We start from the raw sequence: 21,710 nt of genomic DNA, 5'->3' as shown, positions 1-21,710 counted from the left end.
ACACACACACACACACACACACACACACACACACACACACAAATTCAATGGTCTTGATTTTCAATGTATTCTTTGCAATGTTTTTCATTTTTGTAAACTTAAACTAAACTATATTCACTCGTAATCAAAATTATTGTTACAGATTTGAAAGTGCCTCCTCGAGATTGTATGTTTCAACTCCTTCCGCAAATGTTCATTAGGCTTTAGATCAGAGTTCACAGAAGGAAAGAAGACATAGCACCCTCTGTAAAACATGGAGGAGGCTTGTTTATCTGCTGGGGCTGCTTTGCTACTACCAGCACAGAATGTTTTGAATTTGTGTTAGGTTCAATTACAGTGCATACAGAAATTATTTACAGCACTTCTTTTTCCACATTTTATGTCTGATAATATCCTCATTCCAATATAGAATAAATTTCCCCTTCCCCTCAAAATTCCATACAGAACACCCCATAATGCAAACATGATTATTATTTTATTAAGAATAAACATTTCACAAGAAATCACATATACATAACTTCACAGCCTTTCCCATGAAGTTCAAAATTGAGCTCAGGTGCATCATGTTTCCACTCATCATCCTTTGAAGTTCTTGTCTCTTAATTGGAGTCCACCTGTGGTAAATTCAGAGACAGGATCGTCTCGAGGCACAAATTTGGAGAAGGGTGCAAAAAAATTTAGACACAACACCTGTCGCCAGATGGAGAAGTCTAATGGAGAGTTATGGAAATTGTTACAGTGACAAAATTAAGCAAGCAAGTTTCATTAGTTATTTAAGAAGAAGAATATTTCTCTTGTACCACAAAATAGCAATGCCTGGATTTCATTAACTTTCAGTAAATCTTCATGACAACCTCCAATTCCAGTGAAGGTAGGACATGTAAAACGTCAAATAAAAACTGAATATAATGGTATGCAAATACTTTTCAAGTTATATTCAGTTTAATACCTGAAGAATATATAATATTTAATGTTGAAACTGATGAACGTTATTTGTATTTATTTATGTATTTTTTTGTAAATATTCTCTCATTTTGAATTTGATGCTTACCACACATTCCAAAAAAGCTGTGACAAAAAAAGTTGAGGAATACTTAAAAAAAAAAATAATAATAATAATTTTGTTTAAAAAAATTTTTAAAAAAAGCACCTGATTCTCTCAGCACAGAAACACTACCAGGATGGTCTCAATATTATAGAAATGGCCCTATCTGAGTATCCAGAGAACTTCAAGTGAGGCACACCCACACAACACCCACACTCGCATGATGCATCCCATTCTAGCCACAATCTGACCTTGTGTTTATGGATGTGCTGGGCATCCTTTAGCTTGCTCTATACCAAGGTCAAGTTGGAGAGCATGTGCAGAGGATCAGAAGAAGCTTTGCTCACCTGCAAACACATGCTGCAGATCTGGAAAAGCTTTTACAACCTTACCAATCCCAGGTATGCACATACGCGTACGGTTCCATAATGAATCTTGACTGGTTGAATGTTGTGATCAAATGGAACACCCAGTCTGTGTTTGTGTGGTTTGTTGTGGCAGTGATTCGGGGCGTGGTAGCAGTTTGTTGGATAGGGCTGTAGCTGACAGACGACAGCTAAATGCAATGACTCTGCCAGACTTCAGTGACCCAGATACAGGTAGGTGCGCACACACACACACACACACACACACACACAAATTCAATGGTCTTGATTTTCAATGTATTCTTTGCAATGTTTTTCATTTTTGTAAACTTAAACTAAACTATATTCACTCGTAATCAAAATTATTGTTACAGATTTGAAAGTGCCTCCTCGAGATTGTATGTTTCAACTCCTTCCGCAAATGTTCATTAGGCTTTAGATCAGAGTTCACAGAAGGAAAGAAGACATAGCACCCTCTGTAAAACATGGAGGAGGCTTGTTTATCTGCTGGGGCTGCTTTGCTACTACCAGCACAGAATGTTTTGAATTTGTGTTAGGTTCAATTACAGTGCATACAGAAATTATTTACAGCACTTCTTTTTCCACATTTTATGTCTGATAATATCCTCATTCCAATATAGAATAAATTTCCCCTTCCCCTCAAAATTCCATACAGAACACCCCATAATGCAAACATGATTATTATTTTATTAAGAATAAACATTTCACAAGAAATCACATATACATAACTTCACAGCCTTTCCCATGAAGTTCAAAATTGAGCTCAGGTGCATCATGTTTCCACTCATCATCCTTTGAAGTTCTTGTCTCTTAATTGGAGTCCACCTGTGGTAAATTCAGAGACAGGATCGTCTCGAGGCACAAATTTGGAGAAGGTTCACAGCCTTTCCCATGAAGTTCAAAATTGAGCTCAGGTGCATCATGTTTCCACTCATCATCCTTTGAAGTTCCTGTCTCTTAATTGGAGTCCACCTGTGGTATTGCCAAGTTTCATTAGTTATTTAAGAAGAAGAATATTTCTGTTGTACCACAAAATAGCAATGCCTGGATTTCATTAACTTTCAGTAAATCTTCATGACAACCTCCAATTCCAGTGAAGGTAGGACATGTAAAACGTCAAATAAAAACTGAATATAATGGTATGCAAATACTTTTCAAGTTATATTCAGTTTAATACCTGAAGAAGAATATATAATATTTAATGTTGAAACTGATGAACGTTATTTGTATTTATTTATGTATTTTTTTGTAAATATTCTCTCATTTTGAATTTGATGCTGACCACACATTCCAAAAAAGCTGACACAAAAAAAGTTGAGGAATATTTTTAAAAAAAATAATAATAATTTTGTTTTAAAAAAGCACCTGATTGCAACATTTCACAGGTGAACACTGAATACTCGTGACCTTTGATTTCTTAAGGCGACATCGTTGTGTGCCACATGGGCACAGGAACACTTCAGAAAGCCATTTTCAGATAACACTCATCATCCCTCCTTTTCTACGAGAGTCATTCAATAAATACGGTGAATTTTTTGGTATAAGGACTTGTAATACGGATAGAAGCTTACTGAAAAAAAACATTTAAAAAATCAACGTAGTCTCCCAGCACTGTCACACACTTTTCCCATCTGTGCACAAGCTTCCATATTGCCTCAGCGTAAAAATCTTTGGACTGATGTCTCAGCCAGTCGCTCACACTTTTGACTTCATTGGCACTTCCAAACTTTGTCCCAATTACCGTGAACTGCTGAGGCAGGTCAGGAAAAACATAAAGAAAAACAGAAGTGTCATCAGTCTGAAGGGGTCATCTTGCATCATGACAACGCAAGACCTCACACAGCAACCCAAACGTCGCGGACCATCACCATGCTGTGTTGGGAACTGCTCCCTCATCCCCCTTAGAGCCCAGACCTTGCCCCTTCAGATTTTCACCTGTTTGGTCCCTTGAAAGAGTTCACAGTAGTTGGCACAAAGTTTGAAAGTTACAAAGTCTGTGGATGTTTTTTTTATGTTTTCAATTTCAGTCTTTTGATTGACAATTATTTTGTGTTCCTTTCCTTTAGGAATTGCTTCCATTGGTATATTTATTTTTTTTACTGTTTCTGTTTTAGCCTCAGGTTCTTCCTCCTCGCACACTGGTTCAGAACCAGTCTCCCCCACATCCCCCTCCACCGTATCCACGCTCTCCTCCCCACAGTTCTCCCCTTCCTCTCCAGTTTTCATTCCTCACACAGGTAGCATGTCGGAAATAGCAACAGTGCTACTGTGGCGATCTCAGAATATTCAGCCATAACTTTAATCCAGTTGTCTCGAACGTACTTTTAAGGCCGCCGTCATTTGCGCTCTCCAGCAGTTTTATTACTCATTTTGCGAGCTCTAGCGTTTTGTTTTTAGCGTAATCGGTCACGTGACGAAGAAGCGCGGTTTGACGTGTGTCAAGCGTGACATAGACGGATGCAGATTTTCACCTGTTTGGTCCCTTGAAAGAGTTCACAGTAGTTGGCACAAAGTTTGAAAGTTACAAAGTCTGTGGATGTCCGCGGACCGGCGGTTGGGGACCCCTGCTATACAGAACACCCCATAATGCGAACATGATTATTGTTTTAGTACATTTATTAAGAATAAACAATTCACAACAAATCACATATACATAACTTCACAGCCTTTCCCATGAAGTTCAAAATTGAGCTCAGGTGCATCATGTTTCCACTCATCATCCTTTGAAGTTCCTGTCTCTTAATTGGAGTCCACCTGTGGTATTGCCAAGTTTCATTAGTTATTTAAGAAGAAGAATATTTCTGTTGTACCACAAAATAGCAATGCCTGGATTTCATTAACTTTCAGTAAACCTTAATGACAAACTCCAATATAGAATAAATTTCCCCTTCCCCTCAAAATTCCATACAGAACACCCCATAATGCAAACATGATTATTATTTTATTAAGAATAAACATTTCACAAGAAATCACATATACATAACTTCACAGCCTTTCCCATGAAGTTCAAAATTGAGCTCAGGTGCATCATGTTTCCACTCATCATCCTTTGAAGTTCTTGTCTCTTAATTGGAGTCCACCTGTGGTAAATTCAGAGACAGGATCGTCTCGAGGCACAAATTTGGAGAAGGGTGCAAAAAAATTTAGACACAACACCTGTCGCCAGATGGAGAAGTCTAATGGAGAGTTATGGAAATTGTTACAGTGACAAAATTAAGCAAGCAAGTTTCATTAGTTATTTAAGAAGAAGAATATTTCTGTTGTACCACAAAATAGCAATGCCTGGATTTCATTAACTTTCAGTAAATCTTCATGACAACCTCCAATTCCAGTGAAGGTAGGACATGTAAAACGTCAAATAAAAACTGAATATAATGGTATGCAAATACTTTTCAAGTTATATTCAGTTTAATACCTGAAGAAGAATATATAATATTTAATGTTGAAACTGATGAACGTTATTTGTATTTATTTATGTATTTTTTTGTAAATATTCTCTCATTTTGAATTTGATGCTGACCACACATTCCAAAAAAGCTGACACAAAAAAAGTTGAGGAATATTTTTAAAAAAAATAATAATAATTTTGTTTTAAAAAAGCACCTGATTGCAACATTTCACAGGTGAACACTGAATACTCGTGACCTTTGATTTCTTAAGGCGACATCGTTGTGTGCCACATGGGCACAGGAACACTTCAGAAAGCCATTTTCAGATAACACTCATCATCCCTCCTTTTCTACGAGAGTCATTCAATAAATACGGTGAATTTTTTGGTATAAGGACTTGTAATACGGATAGAAGCTTACTGAAAAAAAACATTTAAAAAATCAACGTAGTCTCCCAGCACTGTCACACACTTTTCCCATCTGTGCACAAGCTTCCATATTGCCTCAGCGTAAAAATCTTTGGACTGATGTCTCAGCCAGTCGCTCACACTTTTGACTTCATTGGCACTTCCAAACTTTGTCCCAATTACCGTGAACTGCTGAGGCAGGTCAGGAAAAACATAAAGAAAAACAGAAGTGTCATCAGTCTGAAGGGGTCATCTTGCATCATGACAACGCAAGACCTCACACAGCAACCCTTTTTGTAAATATTCTCTCATTTTGAATTTGATGCTTACCACACATTCCAAAAAAGCTGTGACAAAAAAAGTTGAGGAATACTTAAAAAAAAAAATAATAATAATAATTTTGTTTAAAAAAATTTTTAAAAAAAGCACCTGATTGCAACATTTCACAGGTGAACATTGAATACTCGTGACCTTTGATTTCTTAAGGCGGCATCGTTGTGTGCCACATGGACACAGGAACACTTCAGAAAGCCATTTTCAGATACACTCATCATCCCTCCTTCTGTACGAGAGTCATTCAATAAATAACGGTGAATTTTTTGGTATAAGGACTTGTAATACGGATAGAAGCTTACTGAAAAAAAAACATTTAAAAAATCAACGTAGTCTCCCAGCACTGTCACACACTTTTCCCATCTGTGCACAAGCTTCCATATTGCCTCAGCGTAAAAATCTTTGGACTGATGTCTCAGCCAGTCGCTCACACTTTTGACTTCATTGGCACTTCCAAACTTTGTCCCAATTACCGTGAACTGCTGAGGCAGGTCAGGAAAAACATAAAGAAAAACAGAAGTGTCATCAGTCTGAAGGGGTCATCTTGCATCATGACAACGCAAGACCTCACACAGCAACCCAAACGTCGCGGACCATCACCATGCTGTGTTGGGAACTGCTCCCTCATCCCCCTTAGAGCCCAGACCTTGCCCCTTCAGATTTTCACCTGTTTGGTCCCTTGAAAGAGTTCATAGTAGTTGGCACAAAGTTTGAAAGTGACAAAGTCCATGTAGATTTTTTTTTTATGTTTTCAATTTCAGTCTTTTGATTGACAATTATTTTGTGTTCCTTTCCTTTAGGAATTGCTTCCATTGGTTTATTTATTTTTTTTACTGTTTCTGTTTTAGCCTCAGGTTCTTCCTCCTCGCACACTGGTTCAGAACCAGTCTCCCCCACATCCCCCTCCACCGTATCCACGCTCTCCTCCCCACAGTTCTCCCCTTCCTCTCCAGTTTTCATCTTTCAGCCTCCTCTTCCACCCAAAAAATCTTGCTCCTTGCCTCCTCCTCCTCCTCCCATGATGACCACCAAAGCCAGGACTCACTCCTTTTCCAACCACGTCGCTCTTCGTCAGCTTTCCTCCAGCTGTAACGTGCTACTCGCTTCACTTGAGCTTTCTAGCATGGTGTGGACTGTGATGCCCCCCAGAAGAGCACATTGCATTTGAGCGTAGATCATCTCTTATCTTGTCAAACCTGTTTCTCTGGTGCTCTGTGCAATTTTGTTCAAATACAAAAATAGGAGAGTTCAGTAGTTCACGCCTAATAGCAAACGGACGGATTGCAAACTTCTCGAAACAGTCCTGACAGAAAACAAATGCGCCCAAAAGCTGATGCAACAAGATAGTCTCTTAAAACAAGGAAAGAAGTCGGAAGGCAGTAGTGTCATTCCCTGTCGCATATACGTTCTGTTTCATCGCTCGGTTAATGTCAGTTGACTCAAAAAGTGGCTCCCACTCTTATGGAAGGACAGAAAGCTTTTTAGGGGTTAGTTTAGGGACCCTGTATGATTGCCAGCTGTGTTTACCCACTTGACAAAATAACCTTCTACCCCATATAGTTTCTTGGTGGCGATATTCATTTCATTTTTTTTCACCTTCTTAAGCCGTGCATTCAAATACTGTAGAAGACAATTAGAATAATGAAGGCGCACTCATCTATTGGTGCAAGCAAATCTGCCTCCTCCTCCAGCCTAAAACACATGATGAGCGACTAGTTGACATCACGCCCTAAACGTCATTGTGGAGTCGTAAAGTCGACAAATTGAGTCGTCTGTATAACGCCGACAGCATGCCGTGGATCATTCCAGTGCGAAAGCTCCTTAACATTCCAACATTGATTTAGAAGAATTAGGAAATACAAAAGCATCAGAACGACAACAGAGTGTGACTCACTGGTGAAGGAAGACAGCAAGTTCGCAGTTGAAGAGAATGAGATATGTACCGTATTTTCTGCACGGGAAGGCGCTTCGTATTATAAGGCACATCTTCAATCAATGGCCTATATTAAAACGGTTTTCAAGTATAGGGCGCACGGCATTATAAGGCGCATAGAATAGAAGCTACAATAGTGTCTGCGGTTGCATTATGCATCCACTAGATGGCACTACGCTAAGGGGAATACAATACAATGAAGATTTTAGATAGAGCCATCACAACCGCTACAGCTGTAACAAAGCGCTTTACAGAACATTTAAAATACTACACCCAAGAAATCTGAAATATTGATCCATATGTAGCTCTCTCAGGATGTAGCATGAAGCACGACACCAAGTCCATAAAAATACAGGGGTTATTCATTAGCAACTGGTCACGAACACCGACATGAAACATAAAAATACAAATGGCATTCCAAAACAATATATGAAAGCCAAACGTTATGAAGACAATTGATTCAACAAAAAGGCACACATACTTCATGGGCTCACATCCACAAGGGCTAAATATCCTTTGAAGTCTTGCTTGTCTCCGTCCTTTGTTTTGTCAGCAGTTAACTGAGCGTGTGGTCTTATATTTGTTTCATAATGACTGTGCAGAGCTCACAAAGTTGTCTATTTGAGTGTGTTGGCGAATGCACATGTCAATTTACAATTGTAAATGTTAATGTTACAATTGGTTCCTGCTAAAAATCACCACTAGATGGGATCGGAACACTAACAGGGAAACAACTCAATGGGGAATATCAAGAGAGTTACAGTCTCTTTACTTTATTAGGTGCATCGGATTATTTGGGTTATTTGTACCCATAAATCAACACTTTGCTTCGAAAATACATTTGGTATGCTGTAGTTGATCAAATCAAATTTTTCGAATGATGACCCTTGTGAGGATAAAGCGCATCGGAAAATGGATGGATGGATGAAATGATGAATGTCTAAATTATTGTAGATGGAAAACCCCACATTGGGATCACGATAGCTTCAAGATATACCTTGTGGCCTTTCCCAAATAATGCAGTGAAATTGTGATTTCATCATTAGTTGGGGGGGGGGGGGAGTTTTGTTGTCTCCCACTGGTGAAAATTGCCATTGCAATTCCGGTCTGCCTCTCAGTAATAATTAGGCCGGCTTGTTTAATTGACACTTCACTTGGTGTCCCCTCATTTACACAACACCATGAGCCAGCATGGAGCACTGGATTCAACAGTTTGCCATACGTACGATGTCTTTTATTTAACCGTTGATTTGAAAAGTGAAGCCTCAAAAAGCGAATGTGCTCCAGTGAGGGATCTTGACTGACCACTTGCTTATTTCAACCTCACAGGCATGCTCAGTGTTGAAAAGAACTTCACACATTCGAAGATATGGTGCTTTGTTTTTTTGAGCATTTTGTGAAGTCTTGAGCATTTCTCTTATTACGTTTTGACCTGATTTTTTTTTGTTTATATCAAATGTTAGCCAATTAGTGCAATGTGTTTATCGGATTAAATGAATGTAAGGCTCGTGTCTTGAGGGCCTTGTAAAGAAAAAAACACTGTGATGCACTTTTAAGTTTTCTTTTGCTTCACAATGATTTGTCTGTGCTTGACTTCGTTTCTCTCTTTTAATCATTAACAACTGCATTTCTGGGTTTTTTTCCCTCCATCCCTTCGTTTCTTTTTTCTTTTTTTAAGGCGGCCTTCAGGACGCTAAAATGCTTGGTTTTTCTTCCATGTTTTCTGTTTGTAAGTAGCCAAGTAACCTCCATCTGACCTTACGTTTTTCCATTTATTGCTTACTTCCCATCCTTTGTTTTAGTTACCTCATTTTTTTTCGCTGGTGAGATTGTCATTCTTGTCCACATGGTGACTTTATCAGGTACACTTTGTAAATGCAAGGTTGTCGGCAGCGTTATTTCCGTGGCATCATTCTCCAGAGATTTTTTTTTTCGTGGTTCATACAAACAAGAATGGATAATTCGGCTCTCGGCAACGAAATTCTGACCCCAATCACATCAATGTTGTCATGAGACAACTGAATTTCTCTCCAACAGTGGTCTCTTCTACTTCAAGGTTGGACTAGAGCGGGGGTCGGCAACATGCGGCTCCAGAGCCGCATGCGGCTCTTTAGCGACATCTCGCGGCTCCCTGGAGCTTTATAAAAAATGTTTGAAAATGGAAAAAGATTTTGATAGTCGGCTAATATAGCTCAAATAGATATAGATACATGTTGCAGATCCGAAAAAGGAGAGCTGTGGTGTTGGTTTTTTAAAACGTACACTTTATTTATGCTTTTAACGGTCTTGACAAACACAGACACGTCTGCGCCCGACTCCGTGCCTTCTCTCTTCTCGTTTGACTTGAGAGGCGTTCAAAGACAGCCTCCGAAAAACGGAAATAAATGATCACTTAACTGGCACTAAAAAAAGCGAAAATAATGCACAAAAACAAAAAAACCAAGGGAGGAAATCACAAAATAAATTCTATGGGGGCGTTTGTGAACACACAACAAAGCAATGAATAACATAAACAATTCTGAGACACTCCAGTCTCCTACATATATATATACAGCATGTGTTTCCTTCATTATAAGTTTTGTAGAAAAATCTTTTATTTTTTTGCGGCTCCAGATATTTGTTTTTTTTTTTTGTTTTGTTTTTTTTTTGTCCTTTATGGCTCTTTCAAACATTTTGGGTTGCCGACCCCTGGACTAGAGCATGAATAACATTTTCTAAGTTGTTCAAGATTCTTTTCTTGAAGCTTGTACACTGTCGATCTAGTCGTCTGGCCACTCTTCTGCAGTATGAGTAAGTTCCTGTCAATTATGGCCAAAGTCCCATTTCGTTGAACAGTGCATTTTGAATGCACTCAGCTTTAGTCATGAGATTGGCTGATGACACTTTTGATGCGGGAAGCAGTTAAACATGTGTACCAAATAAAGTGGCTGTTGTGTCCACGTCATCAGCTTTTACTTGCTCTCAGCTGGTTGCTGCACAACGAGAGCTCTTGTGCAGATTCAGTTACAGTAGTTGTATTTGTTTTAAAGGAATACAGTGACGTATTGATTTAAAAACAAAAAAGCACTATCCAATTACTAAATGCTTTGATGTAATTTTTCGATGTCGTTACGAAAAAAAAAAGTGTAGAATACTCTATTTCATTCATGCCCGTATGGTGTTGCACTTGTGAGTGATTTTTTTTTTTCTGATTTTCTTAGATTGCGGTGAAAATGGATTCAGATCTTAATGGAGGATCTGTTTCAGAAAGATGTCATTCTACACGATACTATTTTTCTAACACAAATAACCAAATGAAAAATGATTTTTTTTTAATTGATTAGCAATTCTATCTTGATTTTCAACAATCCAGTGTTGAAAGTTTGTTGAGGAATTTGGAATTGGAATTCAACCCATGCCTTGGATATGAATGTGAAAGTGATTTGTTATGCTTTCAACCATCTATTTAAATACATTTCACTGCAAAAAGAGAGCGAGAAAGGTAAAAAAAAAAAAAAAACAACACTAAACCAAAATTAGCCTTTTTTTTTTTTCCTGAGTCATTGTATTCCTTTAATGGATTTAGCAGCTTTTGCATGTGTTTTTGTGTTAGCCGCAAACATTTACGTGTGAGTCTGTGCTACAAGTGTCACTGTTTGGAAATGCAAAGGACGAAATGGTGTCAAGTGGAAAGTATGGAAATATATCTGGAAACCTCAATTTGTCACAAACAAAAGTGCACATATCTCCAGAATAGGAAGAATCCTCAATTAACCACAAACATCTATTTTTTTTAACAGCAACTGTTACTCAAGTATTAAAAAAAAAAAACACACACTAATGTAATGCAACTTGAAAACTTGACAAGCATCATCCTCACTTAGTGTTCCTTGTCAAAGACCGTAAACCGATGGACACAAAGACACAACACCAGTCACACAACGCCCAACTCAAACTCCTTTATATGCAACAAGTAGGCAACAGTATGTTCCTCTCAAGTCAACGGGAATGGGAAAGTTGTAACCTGCCAACATAAAAGGCAGTAGTTGCGCTAAAGATTGCTGAGTCAACGTTGATCAGTCACGGGGCTACTGGCCACCATCCCCAAACTGGCACGATGGAAGAATTTGGTAAAGCTGGACAAAAGTCCACCAGCGTAATCTTTTCTGCTAAGAGTGTGATTCTGTTTGATTTGCTTCCCATAATACTGTTCTCCTATCATTGTTACCCTCTCCTAAAAAGGGCCACCAAAACTACGACGAGATTTAGTTGTGTTTTTAAACGCCACTGAATCATTGTTCAAAATGGTTCTTCGTTCAGGGCTTTCACCAGTCGCCTGTGTGCCGGCGGCTACTTTGTGTGCCTGATGCAATCTCACCTGCTATAACAAAAGAGCACTTGTTTCACCTACTAATCTCTGTACAATGTATTTGGTGTGGCTGCATGGTGGGGTGCAGAAATTAGCTCACTTAATCTTAACACTGAGGTGTGTTGCAGTGTGTGAAATGGTGTGTACTGATGAAAGGCTGTAAGTTCACAAATAGGAAACTGTGTGCCATGGTGATCTTATTGAAACAAACTATTTCAGTTTCCCCCGCTCATATGTTTTTAAAACATTCGCAGTCCACCTCGGTTGGAATTCTGAGTAAAACCATGGCACATAGCGACTTCATTAAATTGCCTTCTCCTTAATATTAACAAAGAATATCTCGTGTTAATTGTATGTACCCGCCTCCTTCCAGGTTCTGTGCATGCTACATCCATAGCGGCAAGTCGTGTGGAGCAGGCATTGTCTGAGGTGGCTTCCTCCTTGCAGAGTAGTGCCCCAAAGCACGGTCCCCTGCACCCCTGGTTGACTCTGGCTCAGATCTGGCTGCATGCAGGTACTTACATCTACTGTTACTTGATGTCACAGTCCAGTGGACGTCCCACAAACTCACCGGTCGGCACCTGTGGAATCACTTAGTCACATTTAGTTTTTCGTGGAACAAACTCACCGGTCGGCACCTGTGGAATCACTTAGTAACAGGTTTAGTTTTTCGCGGAAAATGCTTATTGGAGATTCATACTAGGTTTTTCAAGAAGTGCGTGCGAGCGAGAGAGAGAGAGAGAGAGACGCACATACATGCACACATATGCCACGAAGAGCAACAGCCATAACGAACCCTAACGTGGGTGAAACAGAAAAATAAACTTGATCCAAGACAAGACTGAATTTGAATGTTAGTCTTACTGCTTGCTGTTTAGCGATCACGTTTTTAAATTCCTTCCCATCTTTGTCTCCAACAGCTGAGGTCTACATCGGCATGTCGAAGCCCGCTGAGGCGTCAGCCTGCACTCAAGAAGCCGCCAACCTCTTTCCCACATCGCATAATGTTCTGTTTATGAGGGGGCAGATTGCAGAGCTGAGGGGCAACATAGACGAGGCGAAGCGCTGGTATGAAGAAGCCCTGTCCATCAACCCCACGCATGTCAAAACCATGCAGAGACTGGTAATATATGTTTACACACACACACACACACACACTCGATTGCGTTATTGTCTTTAACTTCCGTTCAAGTGTGTCCGCTTTTTGCCTGAAGAGTCTGCAGGCCCTTACGTAATTTAGCCTGCGTCCTGTGGGAGTCTTTAAAAGATTGTCTCATTCACCGAGGGATAGAGCTGTATGCATTTTGGAGAACTCCCCACCAGCTCTTCCTCATAATTACAATCCAGCACTGAGAGCAACTGAGATTGATTATGTCGCTCAAAGATGCGTCAGGATTCCTGAAAGGGGGCCGAGAGCTAAACCATGAACCTTCCAGCTGCTGTGAACCACGACGTTACAATTGCTGCCATACTTTTTAAGTTTCATCCCAGTTAGCCACTGTGTTGAACGGCAAGGGCAACAAACAATCATGCAGATAGATCGTGGTAGAGTCCACTGCCAGCTTAGTTTGGAAACGGCAGGAAACAGTGTTCTTGCCCATGCTTGTTGCGGGTTTGTTCTCTGGTTACTCTAGCTTCCTCCCTCATTTCAAACACAAGCATGTCAGATTCATTGAAGACTTTTCACTTCCTGTAGGTTAATCTACTGTAAGTATGAATGGTTGATCGTCTATTTCCCTCCATTTGTTGTCGACAACCATGATAAAGATATCTCTCGTAAATGTTTGGGCAGTGGCCCGTACACAAGCTACAGTTTTCATGCAGCTCATACCATATTATTTTGTTGTATTAATCCGCCACACCTTAAATGCCGGTCCCTGAAAATATTGTCTGACTTAAACCGGTCCGTGGGGCAAAAAAGGTTGGGGACCCCTTAGCCTGCGTCCTGTGGGAGTCTTTAAAAGATTGTCTCATTCACCGAGGGATAGAGCTGTATGCATTTCGGAGAACTCCCCATTAGCTCTTCCTCATAATTACAATCCGGCACTGAGAGCAACTGAGATTGATTATGTCGCTCAAAGATGCGTCAGGATTCCTGAAAGGGGGCCGAGAGCTAAACCATGAACCTTCCAGCTGCTGTGAACCACGACGTTACAATTGCTGCCATACTTTTTAAGTTTCATCCCAGTTAGCCACTGTGTTGAACGGCAAGGGCAACAAACAATCATGCAGATAGATCATGGTAGCTGCCAGCTTAGTTTGAAAACGGCAGGAAACAGTGTTCTTGCCCAAGCTTGTTGCGGGTTTAATCTCTGGTTACTCTAGCTTCCTCCCTCATTTCAAAAACAAGCATGTCAGATTAATTGAAGACTTTTCGCTTCCTGTAGGTTAATCTACTGTAAGTATGAATGGTTGTATACTTGGTAATGTTGTATAATGTGATCGTCTATTTCCCTCCATTTGTTGTCGACAACCATGATAAAGATATCTCTCGTAAATGTTTGGGCAGTGGCCCGTACACAAGCTTGGCGGGAATCAGTTGACTAGCTTTTGATTTTCATAACAAGCATAGCTAGATTGGGTGTGTAGCCTCAATTGATCTGCGGATGTGTCTCCCTCTCAAACAAATACGCTTCACCTCAAATAAACGCCTTGGCAAAAAAAATAGCAGCTCGTGCCACCGGTTAGCTGTAATTTTTGTTTTTTTAAACACCATGTGTTACACTTGGGTCAGGTTTGGTATGCTACAGACTGATTATCCCCCATGCTGATGAATATAAAAGTGTGAAACTTAAAATAAAAGCCTGTAAATTGAGTAGATAAACATCTCAAGCAAGAAATATGGTACTTAACATGTATGCATATCGCAGATGTGACAAAGTCAATATGCAAATTTTCTGCCATCCTCAGGGTCTTATTCTCCACCAGCTGCAACGCTACAGTCTGTCGGAAAAAGTCCTGAGGGATGCCGTGCAGGTCAACAGGTAGGTGTCTGCATGTCGGTGTCCAGGGAAGCACTGCTGTCTGCCGGAATAATGGTCAAGCCCAAGCCCTGCCACTAAAATGTGACAGGAATTGACGCTCTGCCAAAAAGAGGTTTTAGACTGTACTCAAAAATACCACAAGATGGCGGTAAAGGACTTCTTATCTCCAGCTGTGCCCATGATTGTGTTTTCAGGGGGCCACATGTCGGCCATCACTTATCACTTGTAAAGTGGCTCAGCAACATCACATCGATATGTCATTTTCTCCACTACTTGACATATCTCTTTTTGTACTCAGTACGGCTCATGACGTGTGGAACAGCCTTGGTGAGGTGTTGCAGGCTCAAGGAAACGCCGCCGCCGCCACCGAGTGTTTCCTCACCGCTTTGGAGCTAGAGGCCAGCAGCCCCATCCTCCCCTTCACCATCATTCCAAGAGCACTATAAAACATACACACACAGTGGTAGCGTACTGGAGCACAAAAATGGACCTGTGAGAAACACACCAAACACGCAGTATGCCTGCATCTCTCTCTCTCTCTCTCTCTCACACACACACACACACACACACATTCGAGTCAAATGACTAGGTCTCCCCCCTCCCATCATGCCTTGCTGTAACCACCTCTGGTGATGCTGTTTTGTTGTGTGTTTGTGGTCTGTTTCCGGTGCATTTTGACTCTGACATTTCCTACATGAAGACCAAGACTTGAAATGGTGTTTAGGTCATTCATATGCTGTACTTGAAATTGTTGAAGCACTGACAGCAAATATAAGGAACACAAGTGTGTATGTCTTGTTGACACCAGTTTCCACGCCAAGCGATTTGATACATCAGGCCATGCACGCGCGTAAACACACGCATGCGCACACGCATTCACATGCTGCTAGCCACCGTGAGCTGGCTTGAATCCCAAAATGCAGATTTGCATTTACACGACACATTTCTTTTTAACGGCATTGCAACGCAAGTCATTCCACATACAAGTGACCTGTTTTAGCAGTATTTTGACATACAAACCATCGATCGGCCATTTTTTTTTGTCTTCAATTGCGGCCAAAATTGGCTAAAAAATTGGTAACAAGCAGCGTTTTGCTCAGGAGGATAAACGGTTTAGAAAATGGACGGGAGAATGATTAATTATTCCCTCTCAAAATCCTAGTTGGATTTTACTCTAAAACTAAACCTAAAACAGAATTTCACATTGTGTGTGCAAGCTCTCATAGCGTTACCTCACGAAAGTCCGCTGGCTGAGCGCTAACGCAATGCCTAGTGCCTACGGAGGGGGAATTTAGCTAGCATTGATGTCACGTTAGTTCTAAGCCTTCAAGCATCACATATTTGGAGAAAGAATAGAATACTCACAGGCGTTGTGTTGTTTACCCTCTGTGAAAAGTAAATAATCATAACAAAGTTTATGCTGCATTCGAGGAAGGTGGGAAGTCGGAAATATCCGACTCAAATTGTCCCCATTACGGCCGCTAAACGTTTCAGATGAACGTAAACAACAAAAATGGCTTATTGTTTTGGGTCATCACAACACATTTTGACCTCCAGCAAACCTTCATAATTTCTTCAATGTATAGAAAGAAAGCAATATTGTATCTTCCAAGTATTTCGTTCATGTCACCAAATACTGTAACTTCATGTAGGGAAATCACAGCATTCTGTATCTTCATGCAGTCAGTACAAATGTTCCCTGAAGTTATTTTGAATAACTGAATTAATGAGATATTAAATAAATAAAGCAAAATATATGTTCATAGTCTTGTAAATTATATTTTGCCTTCCACGGTCTTTGCCTCCGGTTGGAGGTCGCAAAATTTCGACTTCCTACATTCCTCGAACTAAGCATTAGTTGTGGCCGTCATTTTCTGTACAGTACTGTATTTGTTCTGCACGCCCCCTCGTGGGCAAGGCACGCACACCAGAAAGGAGGCCCATTGAGTCCAGGCATGATGTCTTGATGCTGAACCTCTTTCGTTACATTCTATTTAATTATGTTGATGCTGTAGAGTGCCATTTTTCTCGTTGAAAAACGTTTGTTTGTTTTTTAATTGTGTGGTCGGGGCTTCAAACATTATTGCCATTTCCATTTATTTCAGTGGGGAAAGATGATTTGCGATGCCCGATAAATTATTGTCAGATAAAAGCGTAGTCACGGAAGATATTAAACTAAAAAGTAAAGACATCGCCGTACCAAGAATTTTTTTAAGCGTAACCACGTTTACATTTCCCAGTTGTTTGATACAAATGTTCCTCGTATGTTGTTCATCTTCCCTTTGCCATTCTTCTCACTGTACACCAATAAGATAGTTGCACTTATTTGCCAAGATTAAAATGAGATTAAACCGAAACTCGACCTGAAGCTCCCGCCGACGGCAATGAGCCTACCCTGTGCGCAGCTAAACTACAGGCCCGAGTTTCATATCACCGGTTGGTCACAGAAGCAACATTTATGTTGCAAATAAACATGGATGCTCATAGTGTACACTAAATTTGATTGTCACTGCACATTTGCATACCAAGCATTTTGTCGCTCACCCACCAGTATGACTGCAAATCACAAAAAAAAAGTTTATCTTATTAACGTGTGCTAACATGGTGAGCACAAACCACAATTACCTGTTTTTAGGATCCCAAATCATTACCAGGGCTGATTACCAACACTGAGAAATAAGAATGGTGTTAAAATGAGGATCACGGTGTGCGTCATTCTCTTACATTTATTTTGATTTTTTTTTTTTTTTTTTTAATAGTTGGTCAGAGAAGTCACTAAATAGAGTGACAACTTAAAGTTTTGGGGGAAAATGTCAAAGTCGTCATGCAACCACTGCACCTGCTGTAAACGTAGTTCCGGTTTTTGTTTTCACAACAAAGTGTAATGGTTGTATATTGTATAGTGCCATGTGTATTATTATTTTGTAAAGTAAATTCTAATTCTATTTTCTTCACAGAGCTTGATGTTACTGAGATGGTTGATGTAAGAGGAATGTGTACGAATTCGGCTTGTGGCTCAGTGTGCCCTTTATGCTTTCATGAATGAGGAACGATAAACGTATAAAAGTCAATTTGGTCTCTTGAGTGTTTTTGAGTCAGTGAATTCATTTTGAAGTGCAGCATCTGTCTTTGACCTGCGGTTCACACCCGGGTTTGTATCTCAAGTGTGTTTGTGGCAAGCGAGTTTGTGCCTGCATGCGTGTGTCCGTCATCCTTTGTGTATCTTTTATCGGAGGATCTCACAGCACTGACAGCCTTTGTCCCACGGTGTCAATCACGCGCACGCTCCCCCACTCAACTCTCGGGTAACACTTGGTGTTATTTCCCTACGGTCATGACCTGTCCATAGACTATAATTCAAAATATCAAAATGAAGGATTTTTAACTCGGGGGGAAGAAAAAGTACAATAATTTAATATTTTAAATGGATCAAAGTAGATAAAAATATCATTTATATTCCTTATATTACAGTAACTTTATATTGCGCTTTTCAATGGTGTGTGTTCTATTAAAATTTTCCATGAAAATTGTCTTGCAGAAACAGTTTTGTGTGTGTGGGGGGGGGGTTATCGATAAACACAAGTACAGTACGGTATTGTCATTCGGAATAAATTGAAAGAAAGGATAGACACCATATTTTACTGGACATTTAAGACTGCATGAAGAAACTCTACCCCCTCCCCAAATAAAAAAAAAAGATTAAAAATAAAAACGAATTAATCTACGGCACATGTTTAAAATGAAAAAAAAAATCACAAGATCCCCCCCACTTACAAGCGTTTATGCTAAATCGTTCAACGTGTTGCAGTGAAAATATTGCCAACTTCCTAAAACAGGGGTGCCAAAATTTTTTGGACCTCAGATCGACTTTTCAATCAACCAATCTTCCGGGATCACCCCTTACCGCGCACGTTCACACACGCATGCGCGCGCCCGTAAACAGCCCGACTCGGAAGCATGCGATGCACTTTTGCAGCTTGTTAACTAGCTAGCTAGCTCACAAGTACCGTTTTAAAGTGCTTCCCTGTCCCTCTCGATTCCTATTCTTTGCCCGTGCCCTCAGTGAATTGTACACAAAGCAAACTCTGAATGAGAATAATGACGATAAAATACAAAGCGCAACAGCTCTGACCACAAATTGCAATCGCAGACTACTGAACGCTAACAACTTCCGGTGACGTAGATCACGCGCCACCGCAGGTTAATGATTTACCTGCTTTATTTTATTTTATTTTTAAAATAATTTTTCGTTAAAATTAAACTGATAGGACGATTAGAGTGCAGTGTACATTGAAAATATATTAATAACATGTACAAAGACACACAAATGGTTGGGTTTTTTTTTTTTTATTCTCCTCTACAACCCTCGGATACACTTGGGACCTGTCCGAGATCTACCGGTCGATCAGGATCGACGTAATGGGCACATCTGTCCTAAAACAATGATCTAAAACAGTCTTTTTTTTCAGAAAATAAAAACTGAACCACATACTAACATTATATGAACAGTTTCATTCCAGAGCTAGAATTGAATTAGCGATGATGATCATGGTTGTTCTGTTTGTGACCAACAGGTGGCAGTGGAGGGCTTCTCCTAACAGCGTCGCACTGCGGTTGCAAAGGTTGTGATTCTGCCAGGGGTTTTCGTTTTTTTACTTTGGTTTCTTGGTGTTTTCAGAATTTTGTTTGTTTTTTTAATTTTTGTGAATCCATTTTGTTCAGTCCACCCTGCTTCTCCTGCATTTCTGCTTTTTGGGTCATCTACCATCACACAACATTATCTAGAATGGAGCACATTTTTTTCGTCGAGATGGCTTGCAACATGAGGAGCTGTTTAAGGCAAAACGTTTTGTTTTTGTTTGTTTTTGGCAATACGAGACTTGGGCCATTATTTTAAGGTGACAATATTCGTGTGAGGAAAAGTTGAGAAAGTTCTAACTCACAAGAACATCCCAGAATCAAAGCATTGGCGGTATTGTCATAGCTATATGCATTATTGCAACACCACTCACGTCTCAGATGCTTGCATAACTACTTTTGTTTGCCGCGTGATATGGCTGATTCAAACACACCCCACATCGTCTCCATTACATCTGATCTATTTGTTATCAGCTGTTCATGGGCAGCAGCAGTCCAGCAGAAAGTCTGCTGCTTTTACACCTCCAAAGCAGGGGTTTGCCCTTTTAGCATCGTTGGTGGGAATGTCGCTTTGTCACTTCACTGTCAGCTTCTTGACCTGCTGGTCAGTGCTTTGTTCTCCTCTCAGATTTCACTCAAACCCGCCTCCCCTTTAACGCGCCTAGAATACCGATTCGGAATGCACACTTTCAGGTTTTGGAGCATTTACTAAAGACGGCTTTAAAAGATGTCACGTCACGTGAACACAAAAGGCACAAAAGCAAGATTTTAGTTTACCATCTTTTATTGGGAAAAAAAACAATGTAAAGATGGGAATGTGCAACTTGGAATGTTGATCGATGGAACTAAAAAGAACAGTTGGACTTGGCCAGGCCTCAATGCAACGCACACATACACCGTAAAATAGAAATGCCATGAAGGTGAAAGAAATATCCCCACAATAGAAAGTATGCTTCCGTGATCATTGCAGATTGATTTCCCGGAACACAACTGACGCTTCACACACAAATCACACACCTGGAAAAGCCCTCATGGCGCGAGGACCCTCAAACGGTAAATTGCTAGCCGGACACGCCACAAGCAAAATCTGATAAGAATTCTTTCTCCAGTATGACTCAAGTGCATGTGGCCCGACTCCTCCTGCCACTAGCCCGTGGAAAGCCGCATGCATGAAAAACACAGTCAACAGGAAGTCCGAAGAAAGGCAAAGCGGGCTGACTGGAGCGACAAGCCGGTGCATGCGTCGCTTTCGTTTTGAAGTGTGTATTCTGCCCATGTTTGGACATGTTGCATAACTTTCCCATGTCAGCAGGGGAACGCCCAGACCCTGCTTCTTCTCCTCATGCTTGCAAGTTAACCTTTTCATCCGAGAAACATCTCCAACTTCATAGTGACGTTCGGAGGAACACTGGATGTGAAACCAAGACAAAGTTATCAGGCGGCCCAGAGCTAATAAACATATCTTGATGATTAAACTGGTCATTTTGGTCTCCGTTCCTCTACTGATGTGGGATTGGCGTCAGGCTTCGCTAAGACTGTTATTTGCTGTTGTAATTTGTTTGACAGTGCTTGTGCTTTGCGCAAGATAGATTTTGACGCAGATGATTTTGGGATCACAGTATTAATTGTGATCAAGAGAGGGATTGTTAAGGTATTATTCCTCTCTGTTCGTTGGATTTGAAAGAAACAAAGAATGTAGAATGTTGTTGGAGGTATTTCCTGCTCACTGTGTTTACAATCACCTTTAGTGCCCCTGGACCTCCACCACTTTTAGGGCCCCTCTCCATTGGACATGTTTAACATCAAAAGAGGAACTGTTATCTCAAGCATCTGTGTTCCTGCCATCGCACCAAACGGTTGGTTGTGGTGGTCTGGTCTCACCTCACCACTCCCAACTTCTTCCAGCCACGCCGGGTCAGATGACATGTTACTTTCTTTGTTTCTGGGATTTGCATATTGTGTCTATACAATCTCATGACTGTGCTTCTTCTACGCTTCCTGACTGAAATCTGGAACCCTCAGGAGCCCGAATCGACTCGTAAACTGCAGAAAAATAAATGAAACCCTTCGAAGGAACTGTTCATTGACTCCAGCCTGTATTTGGATGACCAACATCCTCATCATCCGAAATTTACGAACACGCGGAGGAAGAGAAAGGCCGCTCTTCCCCCAACAGTTTTTAGAGCCGGTTAAATATGGACAAATCTGATGTATGCAGACATTCATTTTCAAGTCGCCTATACAGAA

General features: G+C 40.4%; 1 protein-coding gene across 2 annotated transcripts in view; it reads left to right on the top strand.

Moving 5' to 3' along the window:
* Nucleotides 1-16,874, top strand: part of ttc7b (tetratricopeptide repeat domain 7B) — a 28,622-nt gene extending 11,748 nt beyond the window's left edge. Inside the window, exons 17-22 of one of the 2 annotated variants that reach the window (XM_019876100.1) lie at nucleotides 1,547-1,644; nucleotides 9,172-9,222; nucleotides 12,215-12,355; nucleotides 12,762-12,964; nucleotides 14,752-14,825; nucleotides 15,124-16,874. In XM_019876100.1, the coding sequence (XP_019731659.1) occupies nucleotides 1,547-1,644; nucleotides 9,172-9,222; nucleotides 12,215-12,355; nucleotides 12,762-12,964; nucleotides 14,752-14,825; nucleotides 15,124-15,271 (715 nt within the window). In that variant the 3' untranslated portion in view covers nucleotides 15,272-16,874. The remainder of the gene's footprint in view (nucleotides 1-1,546; nucleotides 1,645-9,171; nucleotides 9,223-12,214; nucleotides 12,356-12,761; nucleotides 12,965-14,751; nucleotides 14,826-15,123) is intronic. The other variant, XM_019876101.1, reaches the window with a different exon arrangement.
* Nucleotides 16,875-21,710: the final 4,836 nt, after the last annotated feature.

The sequence above is a fragment of the Hippocampus comes genome, unplaced genomic scaffold (genome assembly GCF_001891065.2).
Source record: "Hippocampus comes isolate QL1 unplaced genomic scaffold, H_comes_QL1_v1.1 scaffold252, whole genome shotgun sequence".
NCBI lineage: Eukaryota > Metazoa > Chordata > Actinopteri > Syngnathiformes > Syngnathidae > Hippocampus > Hippocampus comes.
Note: the sequence above shows the minus strand (reverse complement) of the source record. Positions and strands in the feature narration are given on the sequence as shown.